The sequence below is a fragment of the Labrus bergylta genome, chromosome 10 (assembly GCF_963930695.1).
Source record: "Labrus bergylta chromosome 10, fLabBer1.1, whole genome shotgun sequence".
Taxonomy (NCBI): domain Eukaryota; kingdom Metazoa; phylum Chordata; class Actinopteri; order Labriformes; family Labridae; genus Labrus; species Labrus bergylta.
Window position 1 is genome coordinate 26,822,960 of NC_089204.1, and position 23,166 is coordinate 26,846,125.

At 39.7% G+C, this 23,166-nt stretch overlaps 1 protein-coding gene across 2 annotated transcripts in view; it reads right to left on the reverse strand.

Moving 5' to 3' along the window:
- Positions 1 to 23,166, reverse strand: part of lmbrd1 (LMBR1 domain containing 1) — a 74,194-nt gene that overhangs the window by 5,809 nt on the left and 45,219 nt on the right. The window contains exons 9-14 of one of the 2 annotated variants that reach the window (XM_065959608.1): positions 21,942 to 22,094; positions 17,175 to 17,239; positions 16,976 to 17,078; positions 13,437 to 13,541; positions 13,201 to 13,350; positions 11,559 to 11,634 (exon numbers count right to left, since the gene is read on the reverse strand). In XM_065959608.1, coding sequence (XP_065815680.1) covers positions 11,559 to 11,634; positions 13,201 to 13,350; positions 13,437 to 13,541; positions 16,976 to 17,078; positions 17,175 to 17,239; positions 21,942 to 22,094 — 652 coding nt within the window. Of the gene's footprint in view, positions 1 to 11,558; positions 11,635 to 13,200; positions 13,351 to 13,436; positions 13,542 to 16,975; positions 17,079 to 17,174; positions 17,240 to 21,941; positions 22,098 to 23,166 lie in introns of both variants that reach the window. The other variant, XM_065959607.1, reaches the window with a different exon arrangement.

A 23,166-nucleotide genomic window follows, 5' to 3' on the forward strand; every position in this document is an offset into this window, starting at 1 on the left:
CAAACACGACTTTAAATGTCGCCATTTTTCTGGGAACCCAGAAAATGATCTGGCATTTGTTGGCTAAACTCTCTTCCTTCCTCAAATGACATTTTGTTGCTGTAACCGCAGAAAGCTCGATCAGTATTGACTGTGCAGCGTGATCATAAATATAAACCCATCAGAACCCTAAACTTGCAGAGAAAGGAGACTCAATTATTGCTTCTGAAATCCAATTGCTCTCTTTGTCTGCAGAGCAGCTCTGTGCTCCATGCTGCTGACATCACCCTTGAGCCTCAGCTCTCCACTTCTTGACAGAAAATGATAGTGCTATTGATCTCACTGGCATAGAGGGCAGGAATAATATACGGATTCTTAAGCTGAGTCATTCCCCTTTTATGTGCTTGAATGAATATTGACAGGCATGGGAAATGCTGGGTGACGTCAGATGTGGAGAGTGCCAGTGATATGCGAGCAGCGTCTGGGTCTCTTCAGAACGCCGATTGTTTTTTGTCTGAAGCCGCAGGAAGACAAGGAAGTCAGGAAAACAAAATGCTTCCCTTAAAATCACATTTATCAATTAGCTCAGCCACACAGTACAGTAAATACAACTACATTTCTTAAAGGCTTTCTCTGTGATTTTTCACACTTCAATGTAATATAAATCAAGAATATCCTCTGAAAATAACTCTGTGAGTCATGACTGTCTACAATGAGTGTAACACCCGAGTCCCACTGTCTGTGATGTTTTCAGAGTCCTATCTTCACTTTGTTTACATCGCCCGGACGGCCGGCTGACTCCTCCCCTCATGTATAAAAGTTGTTTAATTGAGGGACTAGAGAAAAGAAGAATAACATACTGTACTCACTGCTTAACTGTGTTTCTAGATCACGCTCATTTCAGGTAAATTTACATGCAGTGTGAAGATACGAGCATGATAAAGATCGCTAGCAGTAGCATGCTAACACAACAATGCACCGCGGGTTGTTTTGGTTTCATGCTGGTGCTCAAGGGCGACATCTGCTGGATCAATAAATCACATATAAAGCCTTTAAAGAGATAAATTGTATAAAAAAAATAAAAACAAAGACAACATGTCTGTTTTTGACAAATTGTATGCCCGATTTGAAAGTGATGAAAAGGCATCTTCTAACATGAAATTGCATATGGCAGCATTGTAGAGCTGAAGTTTTTGCAATTATATGTATTGCAGTAAGAGTAATGGTTTTCTTTTACATAAAATTGCAAAAAGATTCTGCTCTACATTACCCATCAATACTCCAAAAGACTCAGCCTCTCTGGGATGCTCTATTTAGACAAATCATGTTGCAAACCTCTAGCCAGTTGCGAGGGGTGCGTCCCAGGTCGGATTGCGGTGGCAGCAGGCGCAGTAAGTCAATCCAGACCTCCCTCTCCCCAGCAACGTTTCCCAGCCCCTCCTGGGGGAATCCGAGGCATTACCAGGCTAGACGGGATAAATAATCCCTCCAGCATATTCTGGGTCTGTTGATTCACATAAAATACCAAAGACATGTTGTCTTGGCATGCAGCAAAGGATCGAGGTCAGACTCGAACCCACAGCCGCTGCAACGAGGACTAGAGCCTCTGTGAGCGACATACCCGCTAGGCCATAGGCGCTCTGTGCTATTTGCATTCTTATAACGGGGTTTCAACGTTTTGATAACCATCACATTCTGTTTTTATTTACATCTTACTGTGTCCCAACTTCTCAGGAAAAGGGACTGTGAAGAGAAAATAATTCAATGTGTACACTTTCACCAGCACATGCAGCTTTAGGAAGCTGAATATAAAAGGATCTGCACTGTCTGGCTATGTTAGAGAGCCATCTGGAGCTTTAACGCTAACCCTGCTGAGCTGCTCCTATCACACTGTTTCTTACACAGCTCTTCACACCGACTACAACCCCACAGACTCTAACAATCAAACTTTACGGAGGCGCATGACATCGAGGTCCACGGTGGGGTGTTGAATTGTTTCATTAACAACAGTATTTTGAAAGCTTTCTCCTCCAGAGAGCTGAATTGTATTAAACCAAAAAAAAAGAATATTCCAGGTCGGTGCTGTTTCATGTGCAATAAAGATTAGATAGAGTGCACACAGAGGAGCTCTGAAGGCGAACCAACAATCAGCTTCAATTCACCAGGAACAACAAATAACAGGAGACGCAGGTCTATCTTCATCCCCCATGACCCCGCTCTTTTTCTCCAGCACCTCAGCCATCTGTGGCTCTCCAGCTGCTCACCTGAATTGCAGGGCTCTGAGTGGGACCTGCAGATGGTTCACAACAGTGGTCTGCCTAAATATATTATCATGTACACCAGTGACCCACTTCACCTTGAAATCATTACCGTACTCCGATAAGAGCACGGGGCAGTGTGCGAGTGCAGGTAATTTCACCTTGACTCATGATACCCGGTAGAGTGCTGCCCCGTGTAGCACCATGCATTATGTATAACTTTCTTCTCCGTATTTCCAACACAAACACATGCATAAAAACGCTGAACACACACACACACACACACACACACACTGTGTTCGTTGTGAAAGCCTTTTCCATCTGCAAGCACTCCGGTTCCTACACCGTGTGCTTTTACTTTCTTTACATCTAAAACGCAGTCGAGTACTTTCATCCGGTGTCCTTTGAGGATGCTGATGTTCCTCCAACAGAATGATTTTCAAACCCTTGGCTTCTTGTATTAGTGTTGTCGATGAATGTTCAAAACAAGCATCTTTGTGCTGTGCTGAACCTTATTTCTTTGCCTCTTAACAAAGTCCATAAGAGGCAGGAACCTACACAAGAACATGTACAGTGAGGAGGATGTTTAAAAGGTATGAAAACCCTGAAATAGTGTTGAGGCACACAATACAAATTCGACGGGCTGTTAGCAACTCATGATGGAGTGAGAAGTTCATGAATATATAGATACGGCAAAGCAGTCATGAGAAGCAAAAGAACTAGACTGACCAGGTCCAGTATTTACTCTAGTCCAGCTTCTTGCTCGCTCACTCTCTTGCTCTCTTTCTCTTCTTAGCTTCAGCCGTCATCGTCCTCTTCCATCTCTTAGCCTCAGCCATAGTATCAATCAGAGACAAGCTAACTGGCTTCTATTTGTTCAACAAAGCCTTAAGTACTTCTTGGGAGGGAACAACAGCCTGCTGGCAATCTACACAGTCCTAAAAACAGGTGACCTGGGCGCTCTGTGAAAATTGGATGGACGCCATTCTCCATGTTGATTGTTATTGTTGATTAGAACGACTTCGAAGCTACTATTGTAAGTATTACTATTGTATTGATGGAACAATGCTTAATTTAAACCATTAAACGCAAACAACACTCCATGCTAAAGCCTAAGTCTTTTTATCCTAAGCTCGCTTCTAACACAACATTTTTTAAGTCATCTTGTCGGTATATGTTGTTAACCAAACAACCTTTAATCACCGCTATAAAATAAAGATATTTTATAGGACTTTGAAATCCATGCTTTGTTATATTCACTTGATTTTTATCACCTATAAATCGTTGAATGCAAACATCACTCCTGCATGGCCGTAAGTCTTTTTCTCCTTAGGTCTCTTTCTAACACCACCTTAACACATCCCTTATAACGCATCTTGTTTCAGGGATCTTGATGGATGTACATCCAGTATTCTCTCTTCTTTTAAGCTTTAATTTGGTCTTTACAAACTCCTGGGGGGGAAGAGCTGAATCTTCAGCTGTTCCATGCTACACCATTTCTAACCGCTTCAAAAAGTAGCCTTCAGCGGTGAAAAACAGAAGTGAAAGAATATTGATTACAGCAAGCGATGAGTGTTTCTGTCAATTAAATCTGAGATCTTTTGGTGCTGTACCAAGCGAACCAACACTCTTTGAAACTATATATTCTACTGACAGGTAAGGGGTGTCTGTGGATTACAAGATGGACATCTTTATTTCATGAGAATAACGTTTGATTGACATATTCCATTGTAACACAAATTGGTGATGATCCCCTGGATGCAAAGAAAATTACTATTAATTTGTGTTGGGGTTGAGGGAGTCTCCTGTTGAAAATTGCTCGGGCACCAGACGTCTCAGAGGCAAAACATAAAATTATGGCCGTCTTCCTCCCTGAAGCTCTTTTAAAACAATGTGGTGGAAACCGACAAGTTGCTAGGAAACAGACAAGAGTCCATAGTGTGAAAGAATTTCTCTGCAGTAGAAGATCCATCACTGAGAGTCAGAGGAGAAATAATGTGATTTATATTCCAAGGTTAAAACTAGACTTTGGCACGACTATTTTTACTGAATGAAGGGGACATTACACCATGACAATTATATTTTTGTCCCTAATGGTGTTGACCCAAATTGTGAAAGAAAAATCATCAGCAGATAAATTGGTGGAAAGAGCCAGAGGGCATTTATTGGTGAAATGAGCTACTGTGTCAAAAACAAAATCAGAGGATTGGTTCATTATTGGTATTAAGTGTGGAACAAACTTTCCTTCCTGCTAAAAAAGGAACTTTTTATGCACTTTTGAGAATCCATTTGATGAGAATTGATGTACATTTTAAGCGACGGACTTTAGAGAATCTGGCACAGATTATCTCAAGGGAACCTTTTGGTTTTGGGATGACATTGAGCTGGGAGTGCTGTGGACAGAAAGTCATTAAAATTATTGGTCTGACTGTCAAGGGAACTAATGCAATGAATAATTAGAGTTGGTGATGTGTTGATGGAGGTCTTAATGTGACAGTAATAAACAAAAGATGAGACTGGTAATTTCTTGGGAGACAGAGGGATCATAAGAAATGGACATGAAGCCAGTTAAATGTGTTGTGGAAGCAATCTCGATAAAATTGAATCAATTTGATCAAAAGTGGGCGCTAAGACGCGGAAAAATAATAATAATCCTAAGGGTTTTAAGAGGGTCCTCGCACCCTGTGAGTGTTTGGGCCTTAATAAATAAACTGTTTTAGCCAATGGTCATCAGTGGACAGACAAATGCTATGTGATAAAGATGGGCATTTCAATTAAAATTACTATTCACCGGGAACAATTCGACGATTATCAAATTTTTTATGAATTATTGGATTCGATTTTCTCTCTTTATTGAATCTCACAGCGCTACACTTTTTTCTTTCGCTAGCACCGGGCACTCAACCTTTATTCTTCTTTTGTCATGTAATGGCAAGCTGCATGCTACAGCCACCGCCTGGTGGTGGTAGTTCCACATTACAACCAGTTGCTGATAAAAACAATCGAAAATCTATATTTTTAACATGGCCCATCACTACTGTGTCGAATAAGTGTGGGAATAAGTTTTGTTTTTAATTTTTTCCAGGAAAGTCAACTCAACACCCAGTTTGTAAAACAAAAGTATACTAGATGTGCAAAGATTTTCATTCATGGGTAATGGGCTCGATAACCTTTGTTTAAGCATTTGCTGCAAAAGCTTGTGACTCAACTAAAATGTATTTATGCGACACTCCAAGAAACTACCTCAAAGGACTTTAATGTGAGCGTTAAAGCAAACAAAGTTAGATAAAGTGCTGCAAGTTTGTGCAAATGGCCTTGGAGAGATAGGAATATGAATATAAAATGAAAGATGAAACTTTTCCCTCAGCTAAAATGAGGAAAGCAGGATCAATGTGCACAGCTTCAGAGAACAGAACTTCTAATAAATACTCAGATTCTTCATTCTTTTGAAATACGGGAAGCCCCAGCGGTAAATCGAATCCTGAGGAAGGCTTGGGTTTGTCTGTGGCGATGGCAACTAATTCCTCTGGATTCCCTTCCATGATGCCGAGTAAATGAGTAATGGCGCAGTAATGACCTTAGAGAAGTTAATGGAGAGCTTGACACAGAGTACCTGCTCACAAGATGTTGGTGTCATTACACCACTGTGAGCGACTGGCCAATCAGTCACCGGCTTGACTCCTGCCCTCTTCTTCCTCAGCTGTCTTCTGATCCAGTGTCACACTAAAGGTTGTTACAAAGTGATGCCTCTTCTACGTTTGATGCTATTTTTCCACTGCATCATTTTTTTCCTATTCTTATTTTCACAAGCTCAGAGAGAAGCCACAAATGTCAATTCATATCCATGTTTGTGAATCTCTTTGTCATGCTACGGTAACATCTCCTTTTCTCCCAGGAGACACGGCAGGAAGAACACTATTTCTGTCTTTACAAAACAAACAGATATGGTTCACTGCCGGATTCAATGCTGTTTTATTTCTCAGACTTTATAAAACAATCCCAAGGACTTACTAGAGTACAAACACAATGTGAACACTAAACTATAGAGAACTTTTTAACATTATGTAACAAATGTCAAGGGTCATTATTGGGGATAGAGAATGTTTCTATGGTATACAGTTAGTAGGATATAGTTAAAACAGTACAGCTTGTTACATGGGATGCCAGCTATTTCAGACTTTAACAATTTTGTTATCAAGTTTTAAGAGTTGGTATTTAAAAAAAGAAAAGGTAATCGCTCAAAGGACACAATTATATGAACCTTGAGGAGATATACCGAAAAGCAAAAGCTGTAAACCAACGAACAATGAAGCACCAAATCAAACTATTTCCAAGTAGATGAAGTCTTAATATTTCAAGGAGGTAGCTTGTTTTTCAAAGTGTTACATTGGATAAATGCAAGTGATGCAGAAGTTGTAAAATCAATGAGTAATGGCGTTGAACTCAATATCAATCATAAATAATGGTGATAGTGATTTTTTTGTTTTGCCATTATCAAACAGCCCTACTTAGTGATCATTATAACTATTAAGATTTAAAGAAGGAACAAGGACTGCAGAGATAAATATCTGAGTGAACAGACCACTTTGAAACATTGATCTAGATTGGCTGGTTGATGACTGTCTGTTCTCATGCATTTAGTCCTCCACATTCATCATTCTCTCTTAGCTTTAACCTGCCACAGGGTTGATAAGGTACTCGCTCTAAATTATGTAAATGCTTGTAGAAAGAGTTGCACTCCCTCACTGCACAAATGAAGTTATTCACCTGTTACTTCCTACAAAACATCGGTCAAAAAGCTTTTGGTTGTATTCCCTCTCAGTTGCATGTGTTGTCTCTGCTTGAGACGTCCTCCTCTTCATGGTGGGAGGTACAATGAAAGCTGTTATGAAAGCATTTCCAAGAAGGCCAAAATAGGATCAGTTTCCCTAAACTGGACAAAAGAGCGAGTAAAAATACTTCTGGCTGTTGACCTGGTCTAAGGGGCTTCATGGCACCACTCAAGGAAGCCAACATGTCTGTGTAAGTTCACAAATCACACAACCCTTTATGTTCTGAAGAACAGGGGGTTTGTTTGATTTTGATCACTAACTTATCCAGCAAACAAGGAGGAACTCGCTTAGCGAAGGGATTAAATAAAAATAGAACCTAGTCAGCACTTTATGCTTATCTCAATAATAAAATATTTTAAATAAACAATACTGCTGCTTTCATCTGTGAATAGAGATAATTGTATTGGTCATGTCTATCATACTAGAACATGTACCCACTGTATATTGAAGCCAAGCCATGAAATTATCAATAATTGACCATTTACTGCCTTTTATGCAAGGAGCTGCATGTATACAAGATAAAAGAATCTAATGAGGCACACTCTTTTCAAATGTCAAAGGCATTAGTCCATTAGTGCCTCCATGTTGTGTAAGCCCTCTGCAATCATAAACCATTGGCTAAACCCACTGCAGGATACCCAACCAATCATGTTCAGAACTTCTGGTTCTTCCTTTATCCATTTCATCTGATCACTCTTACGCCATAACTATTTTTTAGGTTAACAGATTCTAATTCAGGTCACTGTAGCCGCCAATCATGTTGAAGTGTGTGCCACTTGGTTGGATGTTGCCATTTTCCCTGGATCTGCAGTTCATGCTAATTGGTAGAGAACCAGACGAAAACCCCTGAAGGGTTTAATCTAGAAATGTAAGGACTGTTTTGATTAGTGATGTTCCTTGACAAATACTGACTAATCTAAAGGTAATGCAACTCAAAAAACAGTCCAGATTGAGCACAATTTATTTAAAATTGTCCGATGGTAAACGATGTAATTTGGTTTGCAGAATGTTGATTACATTAGCAATGCTAGCACCCCCCAGCCTTTGGTCCTCCCTGCAGGTTAACATCCACCTGTCTGTGTTGAATGTGGTTATGCATGGCTCCTGTTTATATGCCAATTTAACGTGACACAGCCATATTTATATCTCATTTCAGGATAAAAACACTGCTAAACCAAACTAGCTGCTCTTACGAGATGCTGTCCATTCAATGTGCTTGTAAACATCCGGGTGATAGAGCTAGGAGAGCAGGCACAACAACCGGAGCTTCAGCCAGACTTTATCGCCAGCTCGGGCTAGTGGCCGTTGTCTGTGCTGCAGTTTGAGCATTTTAATTTGTTTAACCAACTTGAAACTCTGGTGTCGACTAGCAAGGGTGATGTCGTTCAACCGTTAAATCAATAAAACACGTACATCCCTAGTTTATATGCCCTATTTCTATATTTCTGTGTATCTGTTTAACAGCATAATATATTTGTTTTTAATATTTAAGAGAAAAAAGGGAAATAACAAGGAAACTCTGCATTGTAGTAAGGCTTGATATTGACTGTGTGGTCCAAGAGAGTCTGAAACAAGAACTTTAAATACTATGTATGTGTCTTTAAATGATATCACAACCTCCTTCAGCATAGGTTATAAGAGATACAGTGCAGAGAAAACTGTTCTTCAATGAGGCATACCGTATAGGGCCACACTTTCAGAGAAAAATACCTAGAGCCCCAAGACAAATGGTGTGTCATAGAACATTGCTTTGAATATGCATTACAGTGGTATGGATTGAGGCATGTGTTAGCCTCTGTGCGTTGAACCTTTAAGAAAATGCAGCAATATCCCCCGCACATCTACAACCAACAGTATGCCACCTCCTCCTGTGCTATAATATCACTGCTGTAGTGCAATGCAATCTAAGTGACACAACAGCAAGAAGCACGCAGTGATTCAACACCAACTTTAAAGGTTATTCAAGGCAGCCACCAGCCAATTAATTTAAGTATAAAGCCTATTTGCTTCAATGTGAAATAAAACAACAACACTATTTAGCCTTCCCCACTGATAGGAGAGAATCTAAATGTATGCGTCTACAGATGAGATTATAGTTAACAAATAATATCTCGCCTTTGATCTCTGCAGTTACTCTCCTGCCTTGGATTTATCTTTCTATTTTCTGCCTGTCTAACCCCATCTTAATGCATTTTCTGTACTGTTGGGTGAACTGAAAATTATTCATGAAAACCAAGTCAATAATGGCTATCTCTGACATCTTTGCTGTATTCAGATATACACCTCATTGTCATTCCAATCTCTCCCGACACAACAGGTCCAGAGCCTTAAACTAGCTTTAGAAACCAACATGGAACCCAAAAGCTAAACAGATCCTTTTTTATTGACAATATAGCAAAAGTGAAACTCCTCCTCATGTAACATATATAACAAGGCAGCTATGTCATTTTCAAGGTTAATAGATAAAAAAGAGGTTGCTGTGCCTCAGCAGGTCCACTAATTACAGGGTTAAGTGATTTGATCCCTGGCTCCTTCTGTCCACGATGAAGTTAAGCAATGTGTTAAAACCCGTGGTTGGCATTTGTGAGGCAATGTATATGTGTGTATTTGTGTATGTGTGTGAATTGACGAGTTTCATTAAGAACATTTAAGCAAGATTTTTGGAGGGTTTCACACTCAGGTCCTTCTCTCCAAGAATTTGATGCACGTTCAAGATATTTATCATCACTTAAAGCTCCAGTGAGGAACTCTGAGTTTATGTCTCTTTGCTGATTTTGTTCTTTTTTTGTGTTAAGTAGTGTTTTTTCTCAAAGCATTTTATTTTGCTTTCTTTTAACAGTCACACATATCATATGCTGTGAATAATACTTTGACACCTGCCTGAGCAGCTGTTTTAGGCATTAAGAAAATAACATGAAAGGAAAAAATCGATCTTTGTTTTTGCTTTACAAATGTTACCTCTCACCGGTCAGCCTCTCAATGATTAAGACATGTCTATATTAGATGCCACCAGAGATAAATTACAGACACGGTTAGACATCAAGACAAACAAAAACTGCCATCAACCAACTTCAAACCAAAAATGCATAGTACTAGAAAAACACATTTAGCAAATTATCACTGAGGTACTTGCATCCTTACATAATGATTGAATGATTGTAAGATTCTATAAATATAAAAATGACCCAAGGAGATTAGCTTCTGTTGCCACATGATGACAGGAAATACAAATTTGCTTAGCACTTAATTGGATGTGGGAATTAACAACTTGTAAATGGTTTTCACATGAACTTTACCCTTTTTCTTATTACACATACTTCACGTTAACCTTTCAACACTCATTAACTCTTCTAATTACAACAGCATCTTTTGAATTTAAAAATATCCATACCACCTCTGCTAACAAAATAAACCTTCAACCACGTCACTGTGAAAGCTTAAAAATGCACGTCTTTATGTGAGTTCAATAGGGAATGTGATTGTTTTTTTTTTTCTCTAAGATTTAATTTTGGGCTTTTTGTTCCTTTAATGGCGAGACAGGACAGTGGATAGAGGAAATCAAGGAGAGAGAGGGGAATGACATGCGGGAAAGGAGCCACAGGTGGGATTTGAAACTGGGCTGCCCACTTGGAGGACCATAGGCTCCGTACATGGGGCACATGCACTAACCACTGCCCCACCAGCGCCCCAGGGAGTGTGATTGTTAATGGTTAATGGACTTGAGCTTGTATAGCACTTTTCTAGTCTTCTGACTTCTCAAACCACTTTTACACCGAAGATAATACCTACACATTCACACACTGATGGCAGAGTGACCATCAGAAGTAACTAATCCCATTCATACACATGCATAAACTGCTGACAAAGAAGCAGTAGCAATTTGGGGTTAAGTGTCTTGCCCAAGGACACATCGATTACATTTGGCTGCAGGAGCTGGGGATTAAACCCCAACCTTCCAGTTGAGAGACGACCAACTCTACCAACTGAGCCACAGCCGCCCCCCATTGTGAAGGAAACCCAGACAAAATATGGAAGAAAGGTCTGAGATACAGCAGGTTTACCAAGGAGTGAGAATGTAGCTACTGTAGGTAGATAGGTGTGTGTGTGCATTAAATGAAAACGAACACCAAAACGAGCCTAACTTCAGCACTTAGCAAATGAATAAATCCCTCTGATATCATCATCACTGTTATGATGTACATTCACATATTGTTTTGTCAGGGCTGACTCCCTATAATATGCATTGGCATGGAGACAGCTAGAGGCCATTAGTAATGTTTGTCCTTGGTTTTCTTCCCTCTGATGAATAATAAACAGTGAAAAAGATTACTGAACAGTGTTCGGCCCGTGTTCTCCACCGACCTGCCTTTCTTCTAGTTTAGACTCCACTTGTGAAGAATAAATCTTTGATGATGTTTTGTAAGTTCTTCCAACGTCTCACTACTGGACCTGTGCTACCTTACTGTGCTAGCAGAGATGACAGACTTACCCTCGGGCGCGTCTGCATCACAGGTCCTTGTGGTGCCAGAAGTAGCGTTCCCAGACGCAGGACCAGCTGAGGGCGTCTGATGAAATGAGAAACACAAGAGGCAGGTGTGTATGTTAAAGAAAGGAACACTTCAACTACTTCTGGTTGTGTAAACAGTGTGTGGCTTTGGAGTAGAGATTTGCTACGGATACATTCGATAAAAAGACAGGACTCGGATACAAACTGCAAAATAGACTTTTAACAGGAAACACATACAACAGGATCTACAGGACAAGAAAAGGTCAAGGCTTAAGAAATTGCACAAGTTTTAACATCAACTTCCTATTAGAGCTGCCACGATACCAGAATTATGAACTTAGATATGATACCAGTAAAAATCAAACTATATCGATATCACAGCAAAAAAAAAAAAAGGAAGTCTTCTATGGTAAAATCCTGAATATTAGTCGAACCGGTTTATAAGACACAGTGCACAACGTGCACTTTTTGTAAGGATGTGTAGCTCTTTTAGTATCATCTGTTTTCGCCTTGTAGGGTTTGCACTTCTACTAGCTACAGTACGGTAGGTGAGCTCTCAGCCTACAGCGAAAGTTGTGAAGTACAGAACCACAGCCTGCGAGCTCTCTGCCCAACTCAGCAGGTCACTTGTTGACTTCAATATAGAGGTCTTTTAGGTTTATTTATGGACCAATATATCACAGTTTTCTTTAAATGCAGGATTTTAGATTAAAAAATAGGTATTAAAAGTGTGTCTCATTTACCGTATTTTACGGTAATTTATTGTTTTGATACCCAAACATTTTAAGCAAACTCCAAAACACACTGTCTAAATTGCATTAATACAAAAAGCTACAATTCTGGGCCAAAACATTACAAATGTATTTGTGCAGTTTTGACAGTGAATATTATTTTGCACGCAGCAGCTTTTAGTTGAAGTTGCGACCTTTTTTAAAGCCTTTTTTCTGCACTAATGTTCATTAAAATAACATATATTGTATCATTTGTAAAACATGCGGTATTGTAAAGTATTGAACAATTGAACATTTTGACAAGCTTCCCACACACAGGCTACACTGAATAAGATATGCCAGGATAAATGACACTTGGGAGACAATAAGTGCATTGAAAACACAAACCAGCAAAGAGGAATAAGCCACATTTACCATGAGTCACATACAGTTCAGTACAAAACAACACCTGGTTTGCTTTTAATTATGCAGTTTGACAGATTTTTTGAGACAAAGCAGAGACACCATGGTGCATCTAAACTAAATGCATACACCCACACACACAGCCACCGAGAGAGAGAGAGAGAGAGAGAGAGAGAGAGAGAGAGAGAGAGAGAGAGAGAGAGAGAGAGAGAGAGAGCAGCAACATCAGACGACAGAGAGGGTAGACTGTCACAACAACAGATCCAGATAGTAGTAGCCACACAGTCTAACACAGATAGACAGAATCCTAAAAGAACAAGAGTCCTAAAAGCCCGTAGAGACCATTCTGCAGCCTACACCCAGATAGACCCGAGGGGATATGAACCCACTGACAAGGCCGTCCTTACAGCACCATCTTTCAGTGCTAGCTCTACTCAGCAAGACTGAAGTCTGAGAAATACACAGAAACGTACATATATACTTCTGCTCACCTGTACGAGATATTTCTGGCTGCCATACATGACGTATTGCGGGGCCAGACTGTAGATCATGTAACTGGTGTGAAGGACAATCAGGAGGAGAATCATGCAGAGGAAGAGGAGAGCCTGAGGGCGGGTTTTCTTCGGTCTGATTTTGTAAAGCTGAAAAAGAGGAAATCACAATGTGCAATTAGTCGCTTGTTTTTTTTTTACTTTATAGAAAATGTAAGTAGGGGGAATTTGCTCACCCTAATCCAGAAGAACCAGATGCCCATGTTGCGAATGCCAGCCATGGATGTGACCACAAAGTACATGGTGATGATTGTGATCAGGATATAATCCAACGGGAAAACCTGTGAATCCAAAGACAAGGAGGGTCAGCTACACTATCACATCCACAATTCACGTATTATAGAAACAGCAATTATCCATCATTACAGCTTTAAGAGCCAAATCAAGGTTTATTGTTCCTCAAGGACGCTTAAAAGTTTTTATGAGCAACTATTTGTCAATACCAGTTGGTCTAGCCCAAGCACAGCACATCTTAGCTTGTTGCTCCAGAGAGCAGGGGTTCTCAACTGATGGCTCCTGGACCCAAAAGTGGGTCAAGGAGCAGTTTTCAGTGGGTCAAGAATGTGTATATGGAAAATAAATGGTGTCAAAAAAGTCAATGAATCTCTACTATTGCCTAGAAAATTTTACTTTTTAGTACTAGATTTTTAAAAATATTCACTAGATGGAAATTATTTCCTGGCAAAGACAGCAGAGGTCAATGTCTGTACTGGTAGTACAGCTTTTCATAAATTCTTGGTAACTTTGTGGATATATTATTTTAAATCTGAGGGTAGTTCTTCCTTTAGGTCTGTGTAGCTGTAATGTATAATGTATGTGTAAGACGTCTCATAGCAGCAGAGCTATATTTGGAAAGGAGCCAAGTGTATGTTGTGAGCTAAAAAGGAAATATGATTTACTGAGACTGAAGAAATGTTTATGTCTGACAGTTTCAAGCGAAGGTAATGTCTTCTTTCATGTCTGATGAGGGGCGAGGGCCCAAAAGGTTCCATGTGATATTCCATTAACTTCAATTTAATTGGAGCAGCTTCCAGTGTGCGGACTCAGTACTTTTTCTATCTTTGGATGTTTTTTTGTCCAGCACCCAGTACTTAAACTTTCCCGGATGTGAGTGCCTTTTTGACATTTCTGTTATGTCTTCTTTCTAGCCTATTAGAAGTTTATCGGAAAGGTATCCTTAAATGACTTCTTTCCCTGATTTCCAACTCTATCCACTATCCTATCCCTACAATAAAGGCACAAAAAGCCCAAAAGTAAATATAAAAAAAAAATATATATATAATATATAAATATATAATATTTTTTTTTACTTGACTTTCAGGGGGGGCGGGAGGGGCAGGCCGCCCCCCCCCCCCCCCCCCCAATATAATGGTAGGGGTAACACTGTATAAGCATGACTGTTAAGAGGAAAAGTTTGTCAGCCATTTGTATTCTGATGCTGTGTTGTCTGACCTCGGCCAAATAAATTCTAAAATAATCCACAGCCCGTCTCACTAGGTCCTCATTGAACATTTACCACAGAAACACCCTACACCCAACAATGTTTGTGGGACTACAACAAAGATGGAGAGATCATTTATTCTGTTCAATTTTACATCTTACTTTACTGTCATATTATTTTAAAAAAGTTCTCCTTTGCAGATATTATTTGAAGTTTACAAGAGGTTAAAACTCTACAAAATATGTAAATGAAACAATCCAAAATAGGCAAAAGGGTGAAATCCCAAAATCAAATCATGATGACTTAAGTACTGTGATGGTATTTTATCTGTGGGCCTCTGGTTGTTTCCAGCCCGAGTATGTACAGATGAAGTTTTGTCATTAATACCTGAAACATAAATATTGATGGATGACGATCTTTAATGGTCTGATTGAACCTAAACACTGATCCCTAAACAGCATCCATTCTTGGTGAGGTGCACTTTGTTCCTTAAATAGCAAGGCTGTGCTACTAAACACAGGCTTTAGACGTTTAATCAATGCCGGTATCTACGAAGGCATTTTTTAATGGTCTGAGCTGTCAGTCATTTCTCTCTCAGACTCCTACAGTAGAATATTAAGTTTGAAAGAAGATGATCTGGTCAGCATCCTGACCTGCGGCAATTAACTTGGAGGGAAGAAGAAAAAAAAACGGTGATGATTGTATATGCTGTCAATCTGTATGGATCTCCTTTTAAAACCCAGAAGATGGATTTCCCCCCAGTGGATGATCAATAATCTTTATCGTATGTTATCTTTTCAAATATTGATACAAGGATTTGCTGTATAACCTCATGCTTAATACTTCATATAAATACAGTCTTATAAAATCCAAAGGCTCATACATCTCAGATGTAGATCATTTTTCTGAGACCTTTTCCACATTGAAGAAAGTAACATGGTTATGGTTATGGCCACAACCTCAAAAGCACAGTCTCCCTTGGTCTTCAGTCTGGAGTGTGGGACTACCAGCGAACCCTGATCAGAAGACCTCAGAGATTTGCTGGGAGTGGAAGGCGGTACAATTTCTATGATGTAGGCCGACGCCTGTCCATGCAGGGCTTTACAAGTCATTACAAGAGTCTTGAGTTTTTATTCTAAACTTGATGGGAAGCCAGTGTCAAGAAAACAGAATGGCAGTGATATGCAACCTTTTGGAAGACCTGGTTCATAGTCTAGCTGCAACATTTTGTACCACATGGTAATTATAATTAAATATGAAAAAAGTAGGCAGGGCTGTGATATTAGTCTATATTCAATTGGTGACTCTAGATTGCCCGTAAACTGTAGGTGTGAATGTGAGTGTGGCTGGTTGTCTGTCTCTATATGTCAGCACCGTGATTGCCTGGTGAACAGTCCATGGTGTAACCCTGCCTCTCCCCCAATGACAGCTGGGATAGGCTCCAGCCCCCGGCGACCCCGAACGGCAAAAGCGGTAAAGATAATGGAGGATGGAGAATTTAAATTGTTGTCAACGTTTTCAGTTTCCACTTTTGTACATTTAGCAGATTACCAGGTTTTGTACAATTTACTGAATAGGAGCATGAGTGTGCATGACCTTGTGAATACTTTTAGTCATGAATTGATCAATAGCTGGTTCTTAAAAAACAGTTCTTCCATCTTTAAAACAGATTTATTTTCACATGAAAGCGTCTGATTAATTTTGCTGTTAATTTAAACATTTTCACAGTTTAGCAGCCTTTCCTTTCAACGTCTCTTCTGCTCCTACTTATGGACGAGCTTAATGTGCTCGTCAGGTTGCAATTTTTTATCTTTAGATGCTCCTTTTGAAAATGCAATTATTCTGAAGTTACTGCGGTATGCAAAATGTGACTGTGTGTGTGTGTGTGTGTGTGTGTGTGTGTGTGACTCATGAGGGGATAATTTCTCTGCTTGCAGTTTTGTTATCTTATGGCCTTTGTTAAAATACAAGTGTTACCTATCAGAGTGTATTTAAAATAAAATAGATGACATTTGAGTCAATATGATTCATTTAATGCACGACTCTTCTTCTGTTGGTGAGATTATATTTATTCATAAAGCCGCTGGAGTGCAGCGAACCTCACACGCTTCGAGTGAACACTTTTACAAGTGCATTTAAGGATAGCCAAGAACACAGCTTTTTAAATGATGCTTCATTTAGGTTAATGATGATGGAAGCAGGAAAATATAGCTTTAAGCATATCTTAATTGAGGATAATAATCTTTTCAGCATGACGGATGAGCGGATACTCACGGGTTGTAAGGCTAAGAGAAGTTCATTCAGAGGATTGGTGAGGTTGGTGCCAAAGATGATGAACCCGGAGCTGATGCCAGCAGAGTGGAGCGCTTTGTCCAAACTGAAACAAGCAGAGACAACTTAAATGTGAGTATATAGATCCAGCATCATGTATTTTATGATGAAGACTGGTGTTAGAGGATATATCATGACTTACTTTGAAATGAACAGCGCAACGGTGAAGAGCAGGGCAACCAGGATAAAGAAAACGCCCAACAATATCTGCAAATAAAACAAATAAACAATAAAAAACAGACAGGGATGTACTCACAACAAAAAGGACACATAGTACCAACATAAAGGTTTGCTTTCAAAGGCATCTACTGGGTCAGTGAATATAACCTTTCTGTCATGTCTTTTGTCAAGGAGAGACCATATGGCTTGGCCAGGCTCAGTTTGGCACCGTTGCCCACGGTGACAGAGGGAAGCGATGGCACAGCTCAGACAGAGCGGGGAGGTTTCAACCAGGGAGGCAAAAGGTGTGTGGCAGCCAAAAAGGCAATAAACCCGATCAACTGCTCGCCTTCGAGGAGAGCCTTATGGCAAAAAAAAAAATTTTTGGTGGTACCAACAGAAGTGACGAGACGCAGGGAAACACAAACATAAATAATATAAGGATCAAATTATATAAAACTTCTTTTCAATACATCATGTTTTAAAATCCCCATCTTTGTTATTTTAATGATTTATTTTATCAAAAAGAACAGAAGTACAGAAGAATCATATTTTTAAACAAAAGCTGCAACGATTGAAGAGAGAGAGAGAGAGCACTGCCTAAATTGAACGAATACATTGGCAATGTTTCAGAACCAAACTGTTGCCAATGTTTGTGCTATTTGATCATGCACAGGAGTTTCTTGTGATAAGAAAATAAGAAAATAACTAATTAGTAATTATAAGGTGCTGTTAAAACAGGTACCTTAATAGTTAGATTTTTGTAGAATCGTATCAAAGTCTAAAAATCTTGGAGTTTGGGGCGCTGGTAGCCTAGTGGTTAGTGCGTTAGTACCCAAGATAAAGTCTGTGTTTTTCCATGATTATCTTCAGGGTTTTGTGACTTCTGTCATGTGTCACCCTAAGTTATTCAAACACTTGTTTTTTCTTGTCTTTTATGTCCTGATGAAGACTCAGCTGAGTAGAAACGTGTCGACACATCCCTTTTAAATAAATGATTTTTATACTACCTCAGACTGCCTCACATTTGAAGCTCAGATTGCCAATTTCTCACCATGAACTTTATTTGCAAATCACCGGGACAGTCATTTAATTATTTGCAATTTCAAAATCCGGTATTGTGCCAACCCTTCAGCATAACGTACAAAAACCACAAAGAGGGTGATATTGAGACTCTGACCACACTGTTTACACCACAGGCCAAGTCTCCGGATAAAAGATTACAACATATATAAAGCTTTTTTTCAGATTCTCACTTTCACTGTCAGACACAAATCAATGCCTGAACAATTATAAACAAATGAAGTAATTAACGAAACAAAAACACAACCGTTTACCCAAAGCAGCTGGGAGAGAAACATCCCTAAGTGTAATTGCTTATTGACTGTAGCATGAATGACGAGCAATTGCAATCAAGAAAAACGATAATAAACACACTTTTCCTTTTGTTTATGTATCCCTGATATCAACAACTAGGGGAGTCAGCACAACACAGGAAAACACGCTCGTTGCAAAGTGTTGATTGAGGCGGCGGTAGTGTAGTGGTTAGAATGCACGCCCCATGTATGGAGGGCTGTAGTCCTCCAAGCGGGCAGCCTGGGTTTGAATCCGACCTGTGGCTCCTTTCCCGCATGTCATTCCCTACTCTCTCTCTCCCCCCGATTTCTGACTCTATCCAGTGTCCTATCTCTAACATAAAGGCATACAAAGCCCAAAAAAAAATAACCTTTTAAAAAAGTGCTGATTACAGGGCGCTGAATAGCTAAGTGGTTATGTTGCACGATCCATGTACAGAGGCTATAGTCTTCTGACCTCTGCCCTGTCCTGCATGTCATCCCACTCACTCATCCAAACATTTTCCTGTCTCTCTCTTTAGATGTTCTATCCAATAAAGGTGAAAGTAACCCAAAAAATTACTTTAAAAAATGTGCTGATTACACTGCCTGTATCTCTTTATCAATCAATCAATCAATCAATCAATCAATCAATCATTCAAGCACCAATTAATGAAAAATCTTATCCCAAGACATTTACAGAAGAACAGGTAATAGACCTTAAGGGCTGCAGTAGGTCAGTCTGAAGGGACTTGGGTTGGGAATTGGAGGGTCACCGGATCAATTCAGCAATGTTACAGTGGTAAGAAAAACGTCCTTTAAGAGGCTGAAACCTCGAGCAGAACCAGACTCTGCTGAGAATGTGTTGGGCTTGTAAAATGGGATAGAGAGATGCAAGAAGGATAGAGCAACAAACAGAGCAGCAACAATGAACACAATAGCAACAAAGATGCAAAAACTTGGTTCTGTAGGGAAAGTTTTTGGCCTTACAACATAAAAAAGGAGAGGCCTTGATGTGATCATAAAAGGTTTAAAATCATGAAGAGTTGGGATTTACTTTCATATCTATTTTTTTTAAAACAAAGAGAATTGTGCTGCATTATAAATTATTCATTAAAAAAAAAACACCCAACTCAAAAAAACAACAACTACTTTTCTAACTAACAACTCACTCAAAACAAAGGTCCAAGCTTTTTTAAACTTTACTTGTTTCACATGTTAAATGAGCCATTTGTGCTCACCACTGGGGTCGACAGACAAAAAAGACAGCATGTGTTTTGAAAAACAGCGACAAGACTGCTCTGGAGAAATCTCAATCCTTTGGCTTATAACTCCACACCAGTGCCAGTGAGTGTACAGTAAATAAATCTGCCATCTCATTACTGTTTCAATTTGAGTCTAGGGACTGTCATAAGCCGCAGCCCTCTTTGGTTCAAGACAAACTATTGCAGACTCTGGGTTTAAATGTTTGTGCACGCCTGCCGTGCAGTAAAATACTAGAAAATGAATAGCTGTGGGATTTCAAAATGTGCATTAGAAGAATTATTTGACCACTTCTTGTGTCTTTAACAAGAAGAAGTGATTCAAACAGTGGGAGATATGTTCATGTCATACATGACAGGGAAATGTGAGCGTGTCAGGCGTGCATGCTGAGTTGTTAAAGGAAGAACGTGCAACTTTTTGACCCAGTAGATGTCGCCCTTGAGCACCAGCATCAAACCAAAACAAACTGCGGTGTGGCCACACCTCCTCTATTCTGAAGCCTCCGCTCTCCTCCAGCGGCACGCCTCCAACCCCTCTCCACTCGCGTTCACATGAAGGGGTCAGAATCGATTAGAATGCACCATAACTAAGCACCATTAAGAGCAAGCTCGCCCCGTCCATGTAAACATGGCCAGACAACAATACATCTGGCGGGACTCATGCTTCTCACTCATAGTAGTAAGTCATGACTCAGAAAGACATTTACAGAATGAATAAACTTGATTTCTGATATATTTATGTGGAAAATGTCGCAAATTCTTCCTTAATATTTAATACGCATCCATGAGCTTCTAGCTAAAAGAAGGTTGGTTAACATAACCGATGCATCAGAAGTTGCAGAGATTGACGCAGGGAAAGATTAGGAGCAGTCATGCTTGTCACATTTCTTTTTTAAACTGCTACAGCAGACAGTGTGGGAGGTTGGGATGCATCAGTATCTGTGTTGGCTGATATCAGCCCATTTGCAAAATATTGTAGCATGCACCGATGTGAGCAGGCGATGTTGATCTGTTTTGCTGCATCAAATCTCTGCTTATTCAGAGAGGAGTTTTTTTTTTACTGGGCTTAAGAAGTCACTTGTTGGGAAAACTCTGATTTGTTGTTATGGTCAAATGTGAAGAAAACAATGAGCCAGCCATGTTTCTAATATCTAATATAAGAGGCCATAATGATGAAGACAGCCTCCATACGATCCAACACCAAAATTATGTGTCTCTTGGAAATTAAAAATGCAGTGCTTGTAATGTGCAAATTATTACAAAGAGGCTTATATCACAGCTGGTAATCACATGGCTTGGTTTAGCAAGGATCCAGTGTGCTTTCTGGATCAGTCAGACTTCTCGCTTAGGGCGATAATTTTCTATAGAGCAGTGTGAAGATATGTTCACTGAGTCTTGAGGTTGTACTTCTCAAGAATCCTGATGAGTGTGAACTGTTTGACAATGTTTAAAATGTTATTTTATAACTTATCAATTTTCATTCATAGCTCAAATTCAGATTCAACTGATGTGTAAAATATCGTCCCGAGAAAATATGGGTACAAACGCGTCCAAAAAGTATCAGCATATGTTTAGTCTCACAAAAGTAGTGCGATAACCCCGCCCCCTTCTCTTCCCTCTTGGGCATATTTGACTATGGGAACAACCAAATCAAAATTGCATGTGAGGTCCAGGTATTGGTCCAACTCGAAAAAGTAAATCAGAGAGAAGTTTGTGGTTGCTTTGGTTTATCCCAGGGGAGACGTGGCATCCTGCCTGGAAATGTGAGACTCCCAGGGAGACTTCAGAGTAAATTAGGGGAAGAGACTGCCCATGGGAATCAAGTGAATATGTGGTTGTGTAAAGTAGAACTAAAAGTAAATCTAGAGCAGTCCAGATTAAGAGTTGAGCACAATGAAACAGGTAGGGTGGGAGATGTGGAAATGTGAAAAAAAGAATGACAACAAAAACAGCCAAGGAGAATTTTTAAACACTGAATTTCAAAATAAAAGCCTAATTCATTTTTAGGCCCATTCCCTATTACTAGCCTGGTGCTGCTGCACATTTGGACAATTAAAAGAAGGTCTCAGTTAAAGGCCTTCTATGCATTTATTGTTGATAAGCTTGCAGATCAAAAATATACAAAAGGGGGTCAAGTCCTTAATTCTGTCTCACCTTTAGAGGTCTGAGAGCACTGCCCACTTTAGTGCAGCAGTTCCTCTCTGCGATTTCCAGGTGTCTCCCTCTGCGCCGCAGGACCTGCAGTTTACCCTCCAGCTCCTGCAGGTTGTTTCTGTCCCTCGAGGAAAGGGGACGTCCATCAGTACACTGCTGACAAGACCACAAACAATCAAATAAATCGATGGATACACATGTGAGTTGATGTTTACCTCTGACACAGTGATTCAGGGTTAAACTGTTGGAATCAGTAAGTCATCGAGCTTCCCACAGAGTCCTGAACAATGTGAGTATGAAAGAAAAAACAGCTGATTATTAAACTAACCGATAAAAGCTGTTCAATGCCTCACTCAAGGGCCCCTCTGCAGATTGAAATGCCCTGACATCTCTCCGTCTTCCATATTTTGGTCCACTCAGGGACTTGAACCTGCGACCCTCCATGTCCCAACCCAAGTCCCTACAGACTGAGCAACTGCCGTCACAATTATAAGCATTATAAGTATCTGCAGCATTGTTTCATTCTGTGCAAAAACTTTCTAAACTTCCATTACAGATTTGAACTGGAGAATTCTGGACAGCTTTCCACTTCACCTCAGTCTATCTTTAACGAGCTCTGACCCGGAGAAGGCGGCTGCATTTCTGTATCTGCTTTATATCCTGTTTTTTCCTTTTTGCATGGTAGAGTTTCAGCTTGAATTTGTGACTCCAGCGTTGATCCGTGTTCACAGATAATGACTTCTGAAAGTGTTCCAGAGTCCATGTAGTCCTGTCTGTTTTTAATGCAGGGCCGTCTGAGGACCTGAAGGTCGCGGCCATCCAATATAGGTTTTGCCTTGTTCCCTGAATACAGAGATTTCTTCAGATTCTTTAACATGATTCTTTACAGTTTCATGTTAAAAAAAAACATTCTTTAATTGATGCAGATGTTGCATTAGGTATTTTTCTTCAACATTTCATAACTTTTCCAGTCTTTTGTTTCTACTGTGCCAACTTTTGTGAAACGTCTTAATAATAATAATAATAATAATAATAATAATAATAATAAAGTGTATTTATAAAGCACTTATCAAAACCAACGTCACAAAGTGCTTTACAGAATATAAAACCCCAACAGTAAAAACACACAAACAATAAAATCTAATTAAAACCATGAGAATAAAACAACAATTTAGCAATCAAATTATAAAACAGAGAATTAATTAGAACTAAGTCACAGATCGAC